This window comes from Dicentrarchus labrax, unplaced genomic scaffold, assembly GCF_905237075.1.
Source record: "Dicentrarchus labrax unplaced genomic scaffold, dlabrax2021, whole genome shotgun sequence".
In the NCBI taxonomy this organism is placed as follows: Eukaryota; Metazoa; Chordata; class Actinopteri; family Moronidae; genus Dicentrarchus; species Dicentrarchus labrax.
In genome coordinates this window covers 888,584-907,076 of record NW_026136719.1, presented here as the reverse complement: position 1 = coordinate 907,076, position 18,493 = coordinate 888,584, and the positions used below count along the sequence as shown (strand labels likewise).

The following is an 18,493-nucleotide window of genomic DNA, read 5'->3' as shown; positions in this document are numbered from 1 at the left end:
TCTGATTGGACAGTCACACAGCGCCTCGGGGGGTTGGAGTTACAGTATCATGCGGAGCGCTGTGTTGACCTCTGACCCCTCTGGCACAGGAACCAGATTGCTGCAGCCGGTCCTGATGGATCAGGATCTGATTGGTGTGCATTGTTAATCTCGAGGGATTGAAGCGGACTCTTAAACCTCCGACTGGAGGTTATATGGTCCGATGTGAGCGCTCCCACAGCGGCCCGTCATTAACCATTCTGCTCTTTGACAGTTTGATCGCAGCTAGTCTTAATTAAGTCCCATTGATCGGCTCCATCGACCGCTTTCTCTGCCACACACTCAATAGATTGTGCCGGAAGTTACCAGTTGTGGAGCCCAGAAGTACTTAGTGAGCAGCTGTCGTTTGTCATTCAGCTCAGATGTATTCAGTACGGATCGGAATATGTGTTAATATTTAAAAACACCCGCTGATCAGAGCTCAACTCTCCACAACTGACCCGCCCGAACAGTCAGGACAGGAACCAGAGAGAAAGATGAGAGCTGGATACCACAGTGCAGAAACCTGGTGGTCTCTGGAGCCTCAGGTGTGTTTTACAGTCTGATCTTTGCTTCACAGACGCTTCAGAGTCCCAATAATCCGATCAGCACAGCTTTACCCCTCACCGTCCTCCTCTATGTTTATTGATTAGCTTAGTATACAGGTCGGTCAATAGGTCAAGCTGAAGAGCGCCCTCTGCAGGGCCGCAGGACGAACTGCTTCAAACGCTTTTAAAATGCCAGAGCGGTCAAACCAAACACCGGCTCCTCATGTGAGTCCGGAGGTTTCCCTACGTGGGTCAGACCACCAGGGTACAGGCTGCCTGACATTAGCAGTAGTTCATGAGGATAACAGAATAATTTACATGAGCAGTATGTGGTTTCAGAGCGTCTGTGTCCTCACACAGCAGTGAAAAGATGTTAGATTCTAGTGGGATATTACTCCTCCGTCAGTTCCCATCTTCTTCCTTGTGTTCCTCTTCATCGCATCCCTGAATCATCCAGATACCCTCCTCCTCCTCCTACTCAACATCCTGCTACATCCGCTCCGTGGTGATGCTCCTATTTATAGCAGCTTTTGGCAGGCTGGAGTCGGCGATGTGCCTCCTCCTCCTCCTCCTCCTCCTCCTCCTCGACAGCTCTCAGAAAAGAGGAGGAGGAGGAGGAAGCGGCTCTCTTCAGGCAGACAGTGTCATCACTGGAAATCTCCCTGCTGCCTCCTACATCCACACTTCCATTTGAGCGTCTCTCATCCACAGAGAGTGGGCTCAGTGTCTGGCTCAAGGACACTCTGACATGCAGCCGTTGCAGCGATTGAACCTGCGATGTGTTTACAGGACAATCGCAGCGTCGTCCACATCGCCGCCTTCCTCTCCGCGCTGTTTAAATTTTAATACCAACACTTCCAAATAACGCACAGGCAGCATAGTGCAGCTTTTATCTTTGTACCTGTGAGCGCTCTCAGTGCAGACGCAGACACATTTAGCCTGTGTGGGCTCAGCCTACGCAGCGACTGCAACCTGGAAACTGACTGTTTTCACTCACTTCCTGCTCTCAGTCAGTAATCCTGGGCTTTTTTGTGTTTGTGGTTGTTTTCCTCGGAGTGTCGTGACGGCTCAGTTGGCCTGCAGCCTCCTGATGCTCCTCCATCTGCTGCCCTGTGGTCATACAGCATTCAGACTATGTTGTGTATGTTTGTTGACGGGGGACGTTGTTACCTGGAAGTCACCTGAACAGTTGATGAAGCAGCCGGAGGATGTGTGACGTTATTTGGCTGACGAAATGATCAACTTATTGAACATGATTGATTTATGTAAAATCCATGTGAGCACTGGGTCACTACTGAGAGTGTTTAATGGGTGACGTCCGTTGGAGTATCATCCAGCTACTCCTTATTACCATCAGTCGACGTGATTGGAGGTCAGCTCCACTCCTACAGTGTAATCTGCCTTCCCATTTTAATCTGTGGACTCTGCCCTTGACAGGAGTGTAATCCCCCAGTAATTAAATCAGTAATCAAAGCTGTCGTTGTGGATAAATGCTGCAGGCGACGCTCAGGCTTCAAACTGACAAACTTTACAACAGTCAGAGCTTCAGTGGGGGTCCGGGCCCTCAGGTTGGGAACCACTGCAGTATACAATCCTTAATAACAGCAGACTGACCGAAGTGTTCAGATTTTTAAACTTTACATTTTAAATAATAATATGCACTTTAAAGAAATATGTTTTCTTCACAGAAATGAACAAATGAAATCTGAGATATAAATTTACTGAAACCTCTTAAAATCAAGAAGGTCTCTGTGAAGCTTTGGTGACCCCCAGGTTGGAACCACTGCTCCGTTTCACCTTCAAACCAAATGAACGAATCCTCAGATAAAAGCGTCAGGATGCAGAAACTGAAGTTGTATCTGAAAGTCCCTTCAGCAGCTTTTGTTGAGCTTTCAGTTGTATCCTATGATCTTCATCAGCAGGTGGAGCCTAGTTGTCACAGAACTGTGGATCTTCTAATGTCCATATTTTAAGAACTTGTGGTTGACGTCTTCTTGCAGTTTAGCTTCTGCGATGGTTCTGGACATTTTTAATGTAAATCTTTGAGACAAACCTCCTGCTGCAACTTTTGAATCATGTTTTTGTGTCTTAATGAACTGAATTCACATGCAGCCTCCTGAGGATCCGCTTAATGTCTAAGTTCAGCTATATGAACCGGTCCAGGTCTGCTGGATCGTGTGAGAAACCCAGTTCCTTCGCAGTACTGGTGGTATTGGAGGAAAACGAGCCTCAGATAGACTCTAAGAATCTCACCCAGCTGCACATCATTGGTGGCAGCTGTGGCTCAGAAGCAGAGCATGCTGTGCATCGGTGTGTGAATGTGTATGAATGAGTTAGTTTCTGTTCGATGGACTTTGCCATCACTGAGTGAATGTGTATGAAAGGGTGAATGTGGCACGTAGTGTAAAAGCACTTTGATTGGTCAGAAGACTAGAAAGGCGCTATACAAGTACAGGTCCATTTACCATTTACATCAGAAAACGTTCAGTTTAAAAATGAGTCAGACTTCCTCCAGTGGAGTGATTGACAGCATGTGATTAACACAAACGCCGGTCCTGTCAACAGCAGACTAATACTGTCTGTACATTTCAGAGCTTTTAGAGCTGCAACAGTCTGCTGACTGATCCAGGTGTTCTTCTCTGACCTGTTTAACAGATCAATGTTGGTGGTTCACTATACTCGGGGTTATCTGTCCCTTCTGAGAGGATCCGATACTCATCCAGATACATGGAAAAACAACTTGATTCTGATTTAGTAGAAACGTCCATGAGTGTTTATAGACTGAGGCTGTTCCTCCACAGGCCTCATGTAGCATCATTTATTTTTATTTAACCTCAAAAGAAGCAGTGGAGAAAGTGATCAACCCTGCATCCTGTTGTCTTAAGACATGAAAAGGAGCTTAAACTGCCCAGATCAAAGAGCCAGATCAGTGCGTGTGATTATGAACTGGTTGTTTCTGGATCAACAGTTCTGGCTCTCGTATAGTTTCTGTCTGATAGTGACGATATTCTGTCTGAGACTGGAGATATTTTTGGTGTCCATGAACATGCTGTTCCCACCAGAGACCGTTCCACCTCCTCCTGCAGCACAACGAGGAGGTTTTAGCATCGTGGTGTTCTGACCGCAGCCTGAACCGCACCGGGTTCTCGAGTCTAAAGATTATTCTATCAAATGAGCACACGGATCTGGAGCTGGTCAAAAGGTGTTAGAAGAAATGTGTGATGTCTTCTTCCACACCGTCTTTAACGAGCGTCGGCCTTCCCTCTCACACTCTGTTACTGCGGAACAATGTGAGACACACCACCGTGATCGGCTGTTAATCTATAATCATCAAACAGTGTATAAACTCTACAGCTATGTTCTATACTTTCTTACTGTGTTTGTAAGATGGACGGATGATGAGTGGAGCTTTTTGTGTGAAGTCTTCATGAAGTTAGATTCCAGTATTTTATCGACAGCCTCCCTTTTGTCCTTTGATGAAAACATACATTTCACCCGTGAGTTATCATGTAACATACATGTTTTTTTCATGAGTTGTCACAGTTGGTGTTAGAATATCTAGAATATCTGCTGCAGTGTGAACGTTCAGACTGTGGGCTGTGTTTTTAACACAATGCATGAAGAAGGTTGAGGTGCTTTAACCAACACAGGAGGAAGTGTTTATCATGAACCTGATGTAGAAAAAAAAAAGATTTTTAATTAATACTAAAGCAGTATTACATACATAGAAATATAAAGAACCTTTCCACAGTGTGCGGTTGGGGATTGGTTCTGCTGGTTCTGTTGTCACCTCAAGATTTTTGAGAACTGAAGAAGGGACAAATTCATAGATTACCAAAGTTTTCTTTTAGTTTAGGTCCCCAGCATTTAGAAACTGACTGATGCTAACTTGTATATGTTGGACCATTAGCATAATTAGCATTAATAATCAGGTATATGGACAATATTTCAGTGATTTTGAGGGTTATTGAGGATGCTAATCCATTTCTGACATTTTCAAAATACAAAATCAGTGAAAAACAGTGTCCATAGTTCACCTCCCAGTTTTGAGGTTATTTATATGATTAATACATAGGAGCTGCATTTTATAATCAATAAAGCTCAGTGTCATTGGTTTGAATGGTCAGTAATTAACTGACCTGTATTAATGATGTAAATAACCTCAAAATCAACTCAGAATGAGCCCACCTTGAGTCTAAATATTGTCCATATAGGTTGTTATTAATGCTAATTATGCTAATTGTCCAACATGGACACATTCATGTATTCAGTGCTAAGATAAGAGCGAACAGATCTCAGTGCGTCTTCACACCTGCACTTAAAGCTGTCCACTTGTGATTGGATCACCCGTGTTAACCTGGAACCAGAGTGTTTGTTCAGATTCACACCTCTGTATCTGCTGTCGGCCGCCTCTCCGGCAGCTGCCGCCGGCCTTCATGAATTAACCAAATGTTCAATCAGTCGGCTGGCAGCTCTCCGCCACTCAGCCTGATGAATGGAGATGTTGCCCTTCACGCTGTTTGTTGGCTCAGTACAGACTGCGCTGTCAAAGTAGAAATGATGTCTTCCCTCCGAAGACAAACAAAAAGCAGAATGATTTAGACCTCAAACTTAACTTGTGCTCATGGGAGATACTCATCAGAAAGCTGATTAACTCCAAACAAAGATACTGGTGTCTTTTCTCTTTGTTTTTGATCATTTGGGTGAAATGACCCTTTTTTTTAAAGACCTATATGATCAATCTATAGCTCTGTTTCGCAAACTTTTTACAGCTCGTACAACCTCAGAAACTCTCCGAGTATCTCCATTATGACCGAGGTTGATTTACAGCAGCCGACCCTGTTCAGCTGCAGACAGTTCACACAGGACGCAGCTTTATTCCTATTAAGAAGATTATTGATTGTTGACTGTTGTTGAATCCTAAACGAAACCGGTCCCTGAGATAGTTTAGTGAAAGAGGGGTCTTCCTGATCCACACTTCTCTTCCCGATAGTTCTCTCTTGGAGCCACGATTGCTGTCTTTCTGAACCATTCATCTGACCTCCGCCCTGTATCTAACCATCACATTTTAGCTCCTAACTGATCATGGATGTATGCATGTGTTACATAGCAGGCTGATATTAAAACCAAATATTACAGGAAATGCAAAACTTTGTAGTATTTTTAGTGTTATGTTTTTAAATACATTTATTTGATTTAAAAAATATATATTTCAGAGATTTTATCAAGTAATGTATTTGGTTTTTTTACTAAAATAATTAGCAATGTGAGCCACAGTTTCCGAGAGATCTGAGGTTGATCTGAACAGTCTAAAAGTCCATCGTAAAGTAAACAAACAAAAGTTAATTGACAATTAAAGCTGCATTCAAACAAACAAACCGTCCGACAGAACGGCAAAACCAAACCTGCGTGACGATATGTTGCTATGGTGACGTCGTATTGTTTACAAAGAATAGAATAAAATATATTAACTACAATTATTTTGTGATTATTATTTTAAGTGATTTATTAATTATCCATTATCAGATTCCTTTGATTCATCTGAAGATGTTTATTTTTCAAACTGTGCCTGAGCTGAGGTGAAATATCGAGGTATTTCCCACAATCCAGCAGGAATACGATGAAGTTGCCATGGTAACAGAGCTGAATCATAGCTCGGCTTCACTGCTTTGGTGTCTTCAGAAGACTACAGATGTTCCCTGTTGAGACTTGGTGCTGCTGTGGCTCCGGTCTGTGTAGGACCAGGAATCCTCGGACTGAGCAGTTCTGGATCAGTTTATGTCTGTGCTGCAGTTGTGAGACTGTTGAACGTAGGTGCCGGTCAGACGTGTGGACTACCAACCTGCCAGCTGATCCGGCCCACAGCCAATCAGACACAGGATAATCCCATTCAGATTAACGTTCTTTTGAAGTCGCTGCTGGAAGTTTGTTGAGAGGTTCTTACAGCAGCGTCGCCAGGTTTCACTGATCCGTCTGCAGGTCTCACTGAAACCAACGTCTGAAGCAAAGCAGGATAAATGTTTGTTTCCAAATGACCAGAATGACTCCGGCCCTTAATGTCCCACCTCACACACACAGTTATTTATACTGATATTTAGTTTTAATAAAAATATATATGTTTAAATCAAATTTAGTCATTTGATTTTTGTTAGTTTTAGTCAATAAAACCTTCGGGGTTGCAGGGAAGGAATTATATCACAACCAAACAGCCAGTGCCATGGATGTCCCGCCGTTGGCATTTCCCTGTGTTGAACTGACCGCTGTGCCCTTAAAGTAAAAGATTTCCCCATTAAACTACATGAGAGGCAGCAAATAAACAGTTTCCCAGAGTCTGTCAGCACACTGGATATCAACATTAGTGCAAGATTTCTCCCACAAATGTGTCTGTGAGACGTTCAGAAAGCTAATGTTGTTAGAATCTTTGGTGTTAACAGAGAGGGTTTGATTCCTTCAGTCAGACACACAGTGTACAGATGATCTCAGGTTGCAGTTGTAGTAGAAGTAGTAGTTACTGTGTGTGTTTGCTGCCACTTAATTCCAGGTCTGCGGTTGAGTATCATTTGAATTTTATCATTTTAAAAGATTCGGGGCTTTGGAGAAAACTTCGTGCCATGTGTTGCTTTTGGTTTGTTGGTGTTAATTTTGGACCCTGTTATCAGTGATCAAACGCTTCAGAGATTAACTCCCTGCAATGGATTCATCAATAAACTAATCCAACTAATCCCCTCAAACCTGTCTCAGTCCGGTGAAGCAGAGCTCAGGACTGGAAGGTGTCCGTCAGTCTCGTTATGTAACCGCGGCGGTTCAGGACAGTCACCTGTCAACATGAAGCTCTCTCCTTTTTAAAGCCAGAAAACAGATGAGTAAGACTCAGAGCTCTGACTCATCGAGATGTGAGGCTGCAGCAGACTGATGTCTGTGGATCCTCAGAGACGCCTCCGAGGGAAATATCAGCATCCTTTCAATCCCTTTAAAGGATGATTACAGCTTACGGAGTCTTATTTTGGTAGTGCTGTTCAGTCGCTGGTTCCTGAAGGAGTTCATCCGTCTATATTCCAGTTGTTCTCCTCAGTGTTACTGAACATAGAAACCAGGACTCTCCTGTTTTACCAGATTTAATTATTCAACAGTTTGGTGGACGGCTCTAAAGACTACATTACCCATGAGTTTCAGCAGCTATTTCTTTCGAGAGGGAAGCATTCAGCTGAGAATAAAACACGGCGTCCTATCTGGCTGTGTATTGGCGTACGTATCACAATACACAGGTTACAATTCGTCCCGGTAAGTTTAGGCTATCTGTTACGATGCAATATTGTTTGATATTGTTTTACAGCCCGAGTGCCTTCGTTAAAGAATTTAATCCACAATTTACCCAAAAGTAAATTCACTTAACTTGACCAGCACACAACAGAATTTGAAGCTGTATGATTAGATGTTTCTTACTGAAATGCACCGTGGGAGTCGTAGTTCTCCTTCAGTATTTATGTCCACAGGCTTCTCGTACCTTTGACCTCAAAGAAACTGATATTTTCTTACACAGTTGTTCATCTTTTGTCCGGATGATTCAACCAGGAGAGTTTCATGTTCACCTGAGACCTGAAGTGCTCCAACTGTGAGTCGCCTCATATTGTCGAGAGAAATAAGCTGATCAGATGATTGAAACAGAATTATCCTTCATGTATTTGTGACCGAGGCAGGTTGTGTCTCTGTTGTTGGTTCTGGGCCGACAGTAGAAGATGAAAGATGAAGGTCAAATGAGGTGAAACCACCATTATTATTATTGTGTCATTGAATATTGTTTTAATTGTTCGGTCTACGTCACAAACATCCTTACACGCACAGTCATACGAGTGGATGTCAACTTGGCCTCTGATACCCCTTTATCCACCAAGGTAGTTTTAGGACTGCCTAATCTCGAATCAGTTCTTTGTGTTTGAACACACGTCAGCCAGAAACACTGGTTCCAGCACTTTGCTGGTGGTTTCTGAGGCCACTGCCAGCTGTGTATCGATGTTACATTGATGTATACTACATACATAGTTAGCTGTTGGTCAGTTAGCTGATTCCCAAACTAGCATAACTACATATTTCTCACATCGTTTTCCGTAGCTTTAATGTTACATTCGAGGTTGTAACATCAAAATCAAACCGGTTCTGAGGAGGTTCTTAAGTGGTCCTGTAGAATGTGACACACTCACTTTAGTTCCAGTTGGGACCCAACGTTTCAGGTTCTGATCTTCTCTCGCTTTTTCTCTCCGGATCTCTGGGTTAGGTTCTATGTAAATAGTTTGTTTAAATATTTCATTTGATCTTCTTCCCTCCAGTTGTAGATGTATTTTTTTATTTCTGTATACAGTAACTCAACCAGTAAAAGAATAATGAACCCTAGCGGCGCCCTCCGCCTGTCAGACAGCGCTCAGGGCGTTAACAGCCTCCAGCTCTGTTGTTTGACCGTTCTTATGTTGGTGTGTTTCCTGTTGCAGAAGTACAGGCACCACGATGAGGACTCGTCCCCCCAGGACCAGAGCTCCCCCCAGCTCACGGAGGAGGCGGAGGGAGCGGAGCTTGTCCAGGTAGCGGAGAAGAACCTGTCCCAGATCGAGAATGTGCACGGATACGTCACCCACGCCCACATCTCCCCCATGAAGGTAGGAGGGAGTCTTTCTGTCTCCATTTGTTCTTCTTCTCTCTCAGCAGCGACTTTACTGGCATCCTCGTTAGTCAGGAAACACCGGAACGGGTCCCCTAAAGGCCAACATCTGGACCGGACACAGTCCAACAACCCGGTGATAAACACGGAGTTGGTGCTGAATAGTTTGGTTTTTTTATCTGTGATTTTAAAGTGATCAGCATGAGCTTAACGAGCTTAACGAGCTTAACGAGCTTTAGAAGTCGGGTTTGTTCCATGTTTATCTGTATAAACTGTAAAGGGTGTTAAATCTTCCAATAATCACAAATATGTCAGAATGATAAAAGTCCCTCTGATGCCAATAAAGTTTAATTTGTGTCTGTTTGTTTGTCTGATACTCTCTCTCTCTCTCTCTCTCTCTCTCTCTCTCTCTCTCTCTCTCTCTCTCCCATGTGATTATTGATTATTAATATATTTCCATCAGACGTCATTTACTGTCCATTAAAATCACATTTCCTTTATGAACTCATTTCATCCTGAAGGAAATCATCAGGATCAGTCGGTCAGCATTGACCTGAACTGATGGTGAATTGATCCTGACACGCACACGCACACAGACACACAACACACGCACACAGACACACACACACACTCACACAGACACACACACGCACACAGACACACACACACACGCACACACACACACACACACACACACACACACACACACACACGCACACAGGGAGGATGCAGGTTGTTGTGTGTCTGTGCTGCCTACATGTGGTTCATTGAAACACTGAAGCTGCTCTGAAGCTCATACCTGTTCCTGCTCATCACACCTGTGTCCTGTCATGATGCTAACACACACACACACACACACACACACACACACACACACACACACACACTCTATGTGGCCACCTGTAGCGCCACCCTCAGGACAAATCTAAAATATTAATTTATTTCTGTCCAGTAGTGAACACTGCAGCGTGTAATAGACCCAAAGAAAGGTTCTTTAAAGTACTGCAGTAAAATAATTATACTACAATATATAACTTATATATAAGACCAATAAAAAACTGTAAATGTAAGTTTATATTTAATATTGTTATTTACAAAAAACTCACAGAAGTAGAAGAATTCAACAAACACAGTCATGATGATAAACTGCAGCGGTTCCCAACCTGAGGGTCGGGACCCCCACTAGGCCTTCTTGATTTTAAGGGGTCGATATCTGTGTTGATCAGCTGTTCTCTGCTGTTATTGATCAATAGAATATGAAATATACATTAATATAGTTTTTCCTAATAGAAAAGGAGTCCCTTACAGAAACAGGTTGGGAACCAGTGACTTCAGACTGGTCCTGGTCCTGGTCCTGATGTAGGACTGTCACACTGTGTATCAGGGTCTTTGCCTGGATCTCAGTGTGTTTATTAAAACCAGAACAGCACCAGATTTCCTGGAAGCTCAACCTGGAGAATTTGGCGGCGTTGTGGTCACGTGACTGTGCTTCCTGTTCGTTGCGTCCTCCTCCATGCTGTTACTGTCAGCTGCTGCTGTGTGTGTGTCTGTCGCCGCTCACACTGTGTGTGTCGCATCAAGAGATCCATTTGAGTGTTTGGATGTCACTTAAAGAGGAACTTATTTTGTCTGTAAATGTCTAATCAAAGACACCAGTTGCATTGTGGGAAATGTAGTATCCTGTGTTTTTGGAGCTCATATTAGAGACATAAAGTCGGTACGTCTCCACCTCAACGGTTTTTATTCTTTAGGTGAAATAAAAGTTACTGCAGACTTCACTTTATGCTTTGGGAACCTGTGATGGACATTTTTCATTAGTTCTGACATTTTACTAACTACACAATTAATAAACGAGTTAAGAAATAATATATAATGACTCAAAAGCACCTTTCACAAAAAGATATAAAGCCAAGAAATGCAAAGGTCAGAGTGTAATCAAATATCCGATCTGCTCAAAGCACGAAGGTTGAGTTATAATAAAGAAAAACTAAAGTTGAAGGATCAAAATATTTAAAAAGGTGTAAATGAATGTAGTTTGAGTAGATTTTGATTCTCTTAGTATTTCCGATCAATAACTTCCATCAGTGGGCTCATATTAAAGATAGGATGTAAAACATGACCCATAAACCCAACTGACTCTCTGCAGCTCCTGTTTGGAGTTGATTAATCTGATCTGCCGATTAGCTGAGATGTGATATTTCACAGAGGTTTAAACATGTTCACGCTGCGGCGGTCACAGTAACTCAGTACATGAGATCAGATTAACGCCGGGTACACAGGATTAATGTGTTCAGACTGCACAGTGGGGCTCTGCTGCCTCCGTGTGGACATCTGAGGGAAGCATTCAGTCTTCTGGAGTCTGTTACTGACTGCTAACAGTTTGTCTCTTATAAAAGAGTAAAATAAATACATTGAACCGAGTGAGTGAGTTAAAACTGAATGTTTGTTTTAAGATATTTACACTAAAATAAAAACTGAAAACAGGATTAAATAATCTACACTGTCACAATATTTATAGTCTGTAAAATAATTTGTCCCAAAATGTGTCTTTAAAATACGTAAAACTTGACAAATACACAAGAGACAGTACAAAACACAAACTCAGTATTATAGAAAATTAACTTAAAGTAAAAAATGCATTAAAATGTCTGCTAATGTTTTAATGTAACTGCTGCATTAATGTTTATATTGAGCTTTATATCCGATATTACCGTCTTGATTTTGAGGCCTATATCTCAGAAAATAAAGAAAATGAAGCTTGTTAAGTTTGTTTGATTATTAAAAAGGATTAAAAAAAGACAAATTCCCTAAACAGGAAGTAATCTGCTCAAAATTCATCCACATCACTTGTTTTACACAAACTTCCTGAGTTCAATGTACAGTTTTTAATATAATATGAAATATCCATGAAATATGTCTAACTGATAGAAAAGGGCTCCCTTAAGGAAAAAGATTGGGAATGATTTACCAAAAACAAAAAGGACAAAGGACTCGTGTGTGATACTAACAACAACTACACACTAATTAAAACACAACACAAACTGGGCCACAATGACCAAAAATACCTTTCTTTTACCAAAATGGTTAATTTCATCCCGGACGAGCCCCCAATGTGTCCCCACCCTGCTCAATGCTGGACAAAGAACAGGAGAACATGCCTGAGTTGTAACTAAAAATACGTTTATTTTACTAAAAGAGAAACTAAACACAACAAACCAGAGTATCCGAGTATTTCTTGGCAGCCGCGTTGTCGTGTTCTCATGTTGTCTGCAGTCGTGTGTCTCGGCTTCCTGTAGCTCATCATGAATGTGTCACTGCGGCGTTCAGACCTGATCACTCATGTTTTGGTCCTGGAACTGATGCTGATGTTTCTGTCACACTTTTCAAAACCAGATAATAAAATGCTTCAACAAAAGGCACAAAGCCATCTTTGTTCTCGTCAGCATCGGCCTCCAAAACATCTCTTCCACCCCGTTTGTGCCCATTCTCACTTCCTCTCACCCCCCCCTTCTCTCTCTCTGTCTGAGGATGAAACTGTCTCTCTCTGTATTTTGACCTCTCCGGGACTCCGTCTTTCCCTCCCCTCCTGTATCCTGTAGGTAGCGTCTCTGGAGTGCATCTTTGACGGTTCTTCACTGTTAGGACAGCACCTCCCGGAGCTCCCCTCCCCTACGCCTTCCACCCTCTATCCCCACGGCGAGGACAGCCCCCTCCCCTCCTGCTCCTCCAACCCCTACCCCCCAATCCAGGTAAACCCCACCCCCCCCCTCTCTCACATCCCCCATCCTCACCCCTTTGGGCTGTTGTCACGGTTACCAAAACTTCACTTCAGCACTGCTGGGGGGGAATGAATTTATCAGTCATATTGTGACTTTTTCATCATATTTTCATCCATTTCATGAGAGTTTATCTTCCCGTTCACCCACTGAAACAGGCCTCAGACACAGCTGATCCTGTGTCCGGGGGAGGGGGGTCTGAGTGCTGTTTACCTCTTCCACTCATCTTTCAGAGGCTTTAGTGAAGATACTGGTGTCATATGAAAGTAGATGATCCATTGGTAGCAACCATGCTAGCGAGGGGATTCATTCTGGTGATTTTCAAAGGAGATCCTTTGACCTCCAATATATTCGAATGAAAATTGGTTCTACACTTTACAGACACTTTCTCATAATCCCTAAAACCACACAGTTTTTTGCATGTGGTATAAATTGGGGAAATTCCTGGCGACTAATTTTGGCGTAGATTAAACAAATATTTTAATTTAGACTATTCTGAAAGTAATTAAACAGAAAACAGTCAAACCTGTTGGGATGTTACTGAAATGGGCAACGAGAACGGCGTCGTCGGCCCAAACTTATTGTCCATCTGTTGTCTAGATTGATTGTGAAGAAAATGAAGTTGTTTGTGTTATTAGACGAGAGACTGATGGTTGTTGAAACCTGATACGTGAGACCTTTAGAGGGTTTAATGGAGATTGTTTCCACCACTGGCTGGATTCACTTTGTGATGTGAAACACAGAATGTAGCTGACGGCGTCGGCAATGATGTGAAGTTACATGAGGATGTTAAAGCTTTCAGGGAGCAGGTTAGCTAACTGACAGTAAGCATAAAGCTGACAGCTGCTTTATAATGTGATTGATTGTCATCCTAACTCACCACACTCTGGATCTTTGTGTTTAAACCCCAGAATATAATATTATTATATAAGCAAAGCACCACTGTGTCAGTACAGACTCTCTGAGCTGCTAGTATGACTGTAACTTATTCGTCATGAAACAGTCCAGATGGAGGTCTGGACGACGGCGCTCAGAAGCAGCAGACTGAATGCGGGCTGGGACGGGGGCTTGTTACCTTATTTGCACATTTTCACATGTTGGGGAAACAACTCTGGGGCAGCTGGACACAGTGTAGTCACTGAGATGGACCTCCACACCTTCGTTTCACTGAGTTTCTGCTCACGGTGGAGAAATCTCCACATCCTGCTCATCATTGTTTCCTCCACGTTTGATCTGCGGCAGCCGCCCGTCCCCGGCCTGACGTCAGCAGGCAGCTATCTCCAACACCTCCGTCGCGATAACGCAATGAATGGATCCTCACATCCCACAAAGACACTGAAGGCTGGGAGGACGTACTGTACACTCCTTTTTTTTATTATTCCTTTCATTTTTCATCTCCCTTCCTCCGCCTCTCGCTCGCTCTCCTCGGCAGCGCCATGGCAACACAGGAGATGAATGCCGACAAAGAAAATCCTGACGGCAGGAAAATGGAGGAGGAGGAGGAGGAGGGGGGGTTGAACCTGCAGAGAAGGACAAGGGCAGATTTAGTGAGGCTTTCTGTAAAGGGGGGGGGGTGATAGTAAAATGCAGAATAGCTGGCCTCCAGTTTGTCCCCAACAACAAGATTTACAGCTGCTCTGATGTATATTTATCACCAAGACAAAGGACTCCGAGGCCATGAAACGACTTGTCGCTAATGCTTCTTCTTCATCGTCTCATCTCTGCTACACTTCATTCCCAGCTGCAGCAAAGGATGCTGGGAGGACAGGACGGCTCTATTTATAGCCAACGGTGGTTCAGTCAGTCCTGGAATTTCAGGGAAATGATCAGGCAGCGTTAGGGTGCGTATTCCGGGCAGGGAAAGTTATCAGGGAAACTTTTAGAGAGTTCTCAGACTGATCCACCTCTATGTTGGACTATATATTGTATTTATATACAAGTTTCTAAGTAATGTCACTCTTTTGTGTAAAATTCTACACTGCATGTGTTAATATCAGTGCCTGAAATGGGCTGGAACTCAAAATGTGTATCCTGTCTACAAACCACGGAGGTCACCGAGGTCCGGACCTGTTTTGTGTACAATAAAAGTTCACCACTGCGTCTGTACTGCGTCTGAATAATGCACTGATAATGTCCTTGTTAAAAAGGATAAAAAGTTAGGCTACTGGCACCTTATATCCAATTCAGGCAATGATTATAATCTCTATAAAACTACATCTTGGGAATACTAATCAGAAATACTATTGATCCCCGGAGGGAATATTTGTTTTGTTACAGTTGCTCAATGTGCTCACAAGACACAAAGAAATAAAAATAATGACAAGAAGAATAATACTGGGAATACTGTAAATGGTCATAGCTACCTGATTAATGCTCAGATATGTTGCTGTAGTTGTTAAACATGCACAGCCGTGTTAATTCTACATGAAACAAATCTGTTCTGGAGAGAAATGCAGGGTCCAGAAAGCAACTGGAAATGATTAAAATAACTCAACTGTTGGTAGACAAAGTGACTCTGTGCATTCAGCCTATTATTGATCAAATGTTCTTGTTACTGTGGTTGTTAAATACATGCACAGTGATGTTTACTGTACGGGGAACAAACAAACTTTGTAGTTAGCTAACTAATGAATCTTCGCTCTGTTGCTAAAGGTTCACACACTGTCCTCTCACTTAAAAAAAGGTTTTATTGCCTTTTATAACAAGAATATCCAGCAAAGAAACCGAATAAAGAAACAAAATCAATACAAACTTGCAGGAAACATCATACATTAACATAAAGCAGATATTTGGTTACAATAATATAATATTTATTAATAAATGGTAATAATTACACAGCTACTGTACAAAACCCTCTGACTCTTTCAGTTTCTCTCTCTGGACATAAATACACTGAAGCTGTCCCGTTGTTCCTCAACCGTCTCATTTACACTCCACAAGAAACAATCGTTCCCTCCACATTTTCAGTGTAGACGTTTGCGACTCTTTCCAACTGTTAGCATTTTAGAGTAGCTGTTGGCAGCTTTCCAGATGATTTTCTCAGTGTTTTGTTCGCAGTAAAATCGTTGAGAGGCGCCGATTCACTTTCGCTTGTTAGGAAAACATTTTTTTGTTGTAGCAAATCTTCTGTAGCTTAAAGTGTGCTAACGTGCTAAAGTTCTAGTGAGTCAGTCAAGTTCAACAATCGAGTTGTTCAGGAGTGTGTAGGAGTGTTCAACTCTATCTCCCCCTGGTGGCTGACTGCAGTATAGACTCTCTCTCTATCTCCCCCTGGTGGGGGTCAAATTAATTTTTATCTTCTGTTTGGTTTTAATTATTTATTTGAAGATATAAAAATGGGGTTTCACGTCATGATTGACAGCTGAGCTTCGGTATTGCTGCACCAGCCGTCACTACTGCGCAGACTCCGAATGAAGAAGATGGCAGCGGTTGTATCTGGATATTCTGCATTGATTCGTCTGTTATTTGAGCGTTTCGCGGCCGCTGTAGTTTCTCCCTCGCAGTTGGAAAGGGAGGCTGAAACGAGTGAGTTGCGATCTGAAACTGCAGCACTAATTTATTTAGATTTTTATTTTCTCCTTTGTTTCTGTTTGCCTGAGTTACTTTGGACGGACTCCAACCACGAGCAGAAAGTTCTCTAAACAAACTTCCTTACTTCATTGAATCAGCTGCTGTCCTTCCTCACATCGCTACGCTGTCCGTCACCGCCACGATAACTCAGCATTTTGCAGGCGCGAGCTTCCCCTGCTGACTCATCTTCAGAAAGGGACTGAAAGTCTAAGGACTGAAGTAGGACAGAGGTCAGCTGGACCGAACCCACAGCGGGCCGAGAACCAGGAGGGAGGAGGAGGAGGAGGAAGGAGCTGCGTGAGGTTTCCAGACTGCAGAGAGAAGAGATCAGAGGACTAATTTCCTCCCTGCCTGCGCTCTCTTTAAACACACACACACACACTCAGACACACACACTCTCCATCCTCCCGTCAGCCCTGCAGTCTGTTGTTGCTGTCTGCCTCAGACAGACGGAGGCTGGCCGACCGGCTGCTCTCTCTCCGCCTGCTAAGCGATGCTCTCTCACCCCGGCAGGTTAATCCGCCCCCGGAGGCTCCTCTCTCTCTTTTTTCCGTCAAGTCCGGCGTCTGACGACTGCCGTTTACCGGCCGCCGCTCGTAACTGAGGGGGGAGGGGGGGTAAGAGGAGTACGACCTCGGTGCGTCTCAGCTCCTCTCCTGAACGCAGCATCTGGTCACCTCCACCAGCTCCTCCGTCTGCAGCCTCCCCTTGTTTGTGTCTGTGAGGAAGAGGAGGGGGGGACACAAGGTGGAAGAGTGAAGCCCCCCTCCCATCGTCTGCTCTCCAGCCAGCACCACCTCAGCCACCCAGCAGCCTGCAGCAGGAACGAGAGGAGGCGCAGAGGAGGCGACACAGCACCTCCACCTTCACAGCAGCAGCAGCAGCAACAAGCAGCATGCTCAACTCTGTGTGGTACGCCAAGAAGATGGGCCGCCGCATCATGGGCACCCTGAGGAGAACCAAGCGGCTCCACCGGCGCCTACTGGTAGGTCACCCCCCCTCTCTCCTCTCAGCCCCCCCACCCATAAAAATACCTCTCCTAAAGGTGAGGAGGTGGGGGGGAGGTGCTGTAGCGTGTGTGTGCATTGGGCCTGTACATACGATCATACACTGGCTGTGTGTGTTGTTGTAAACGTATCGACCTGCTGTGGATGTGACGCTGCTGCTGCTGCTGCTGGAGGACGAGGCAGATGTGGAAAAGTTGCAACAGGAGCTGCTGCTGCCGCCGCCGCTGCTGCGTCATGTGGTGGATCAGGATTCATGCAGAAACCTTCACATCTGGTTCAGTTCTTCACCGCAGATCCAGAAACGCCCTCGTCCACGACCCCCGTTTCTGTAGCGGTTTGTTCTGTAATGAGGGACGAGCCTGGGGACGGCATGTGTTAGTCGGAGGTGATTTGTTGGCGTTTGGCTGCGAGCAGGTTGTCAGATCTGAACAGGAGATCAGTCAGTGTGTCGTTCAGGACTGGCTGTGATTGTACCAGAGCTTTCAGCAGTAGAGGAATCTCCTCCGCCGTCTGTGCTGGTGTGTGCGGCCGGGGGATCCTGTCACACCTGTGCAGCTTTTTATAAGTGTGTGTGTGAGCGAGGCAGCGTGTTCATGTGCAGAGATTTACCTGCATAAACAGCAGCATCATGTTCTGTGCAGATGTGAGGAACCCCTGCAGTAGCACATGCCTTCCCCGGCGTTGCCTAGCAACCTCCAGGCTCCTGACACGCAGCAGTACCCCACCGCCTCCCTGTTTACTGCCTTACACACACAGTTAACATACATGGACACACATACACACACACACAATGTAGGTTTCCTCTGAACGACATTCATCACTGCTGGTTCTGGTTCTGTTTGTTCCTCACTGTATTGGTTCTAAATCAGTCAGCATGTGAAACTTTAATCTCTCTGTAATAGAGTTAATATACAGCAGTCTGGG

The 18,493-nt window shown here is 44.0% G+C and overlaps 1 protein-coding gene across 16 annotated transcripts in view; it reads left to right on the top strand.

The window, feature by feature from the left end:
- dlg1b (discs large MAGUK scaffold protein 1b) overlaps positions 1–18,493 on the top strand; it is a 94,091-nt gene that overhangs the window by 43,048 nt on the left and 32,550 nt on the right. For 8 of the 16 annotated variants that reach the window (XM_051378128.1, XM_051378127.1, XM_051378131.1 and 5 more), the window contains 2 exons: positions 9,050–9,214; positions 12,816–12,965. In XM_051378128.1, coding sequence (XP_051234088.1) covers positions 9,050–9,214; positions 12,816–12,965 — 315 coding nt within the window. Of the gene's footprint in view, positions 1–9,049; positions 9,215–12,815; positions 12,966–17,220; positions 17,548–18,493 lie in introns of those variants that run through there. The other 8 variants (XM_051378135.1, XM_051378134.1, XM_051378138.1 and 5 more) reach the window with 2 other exon arrangements.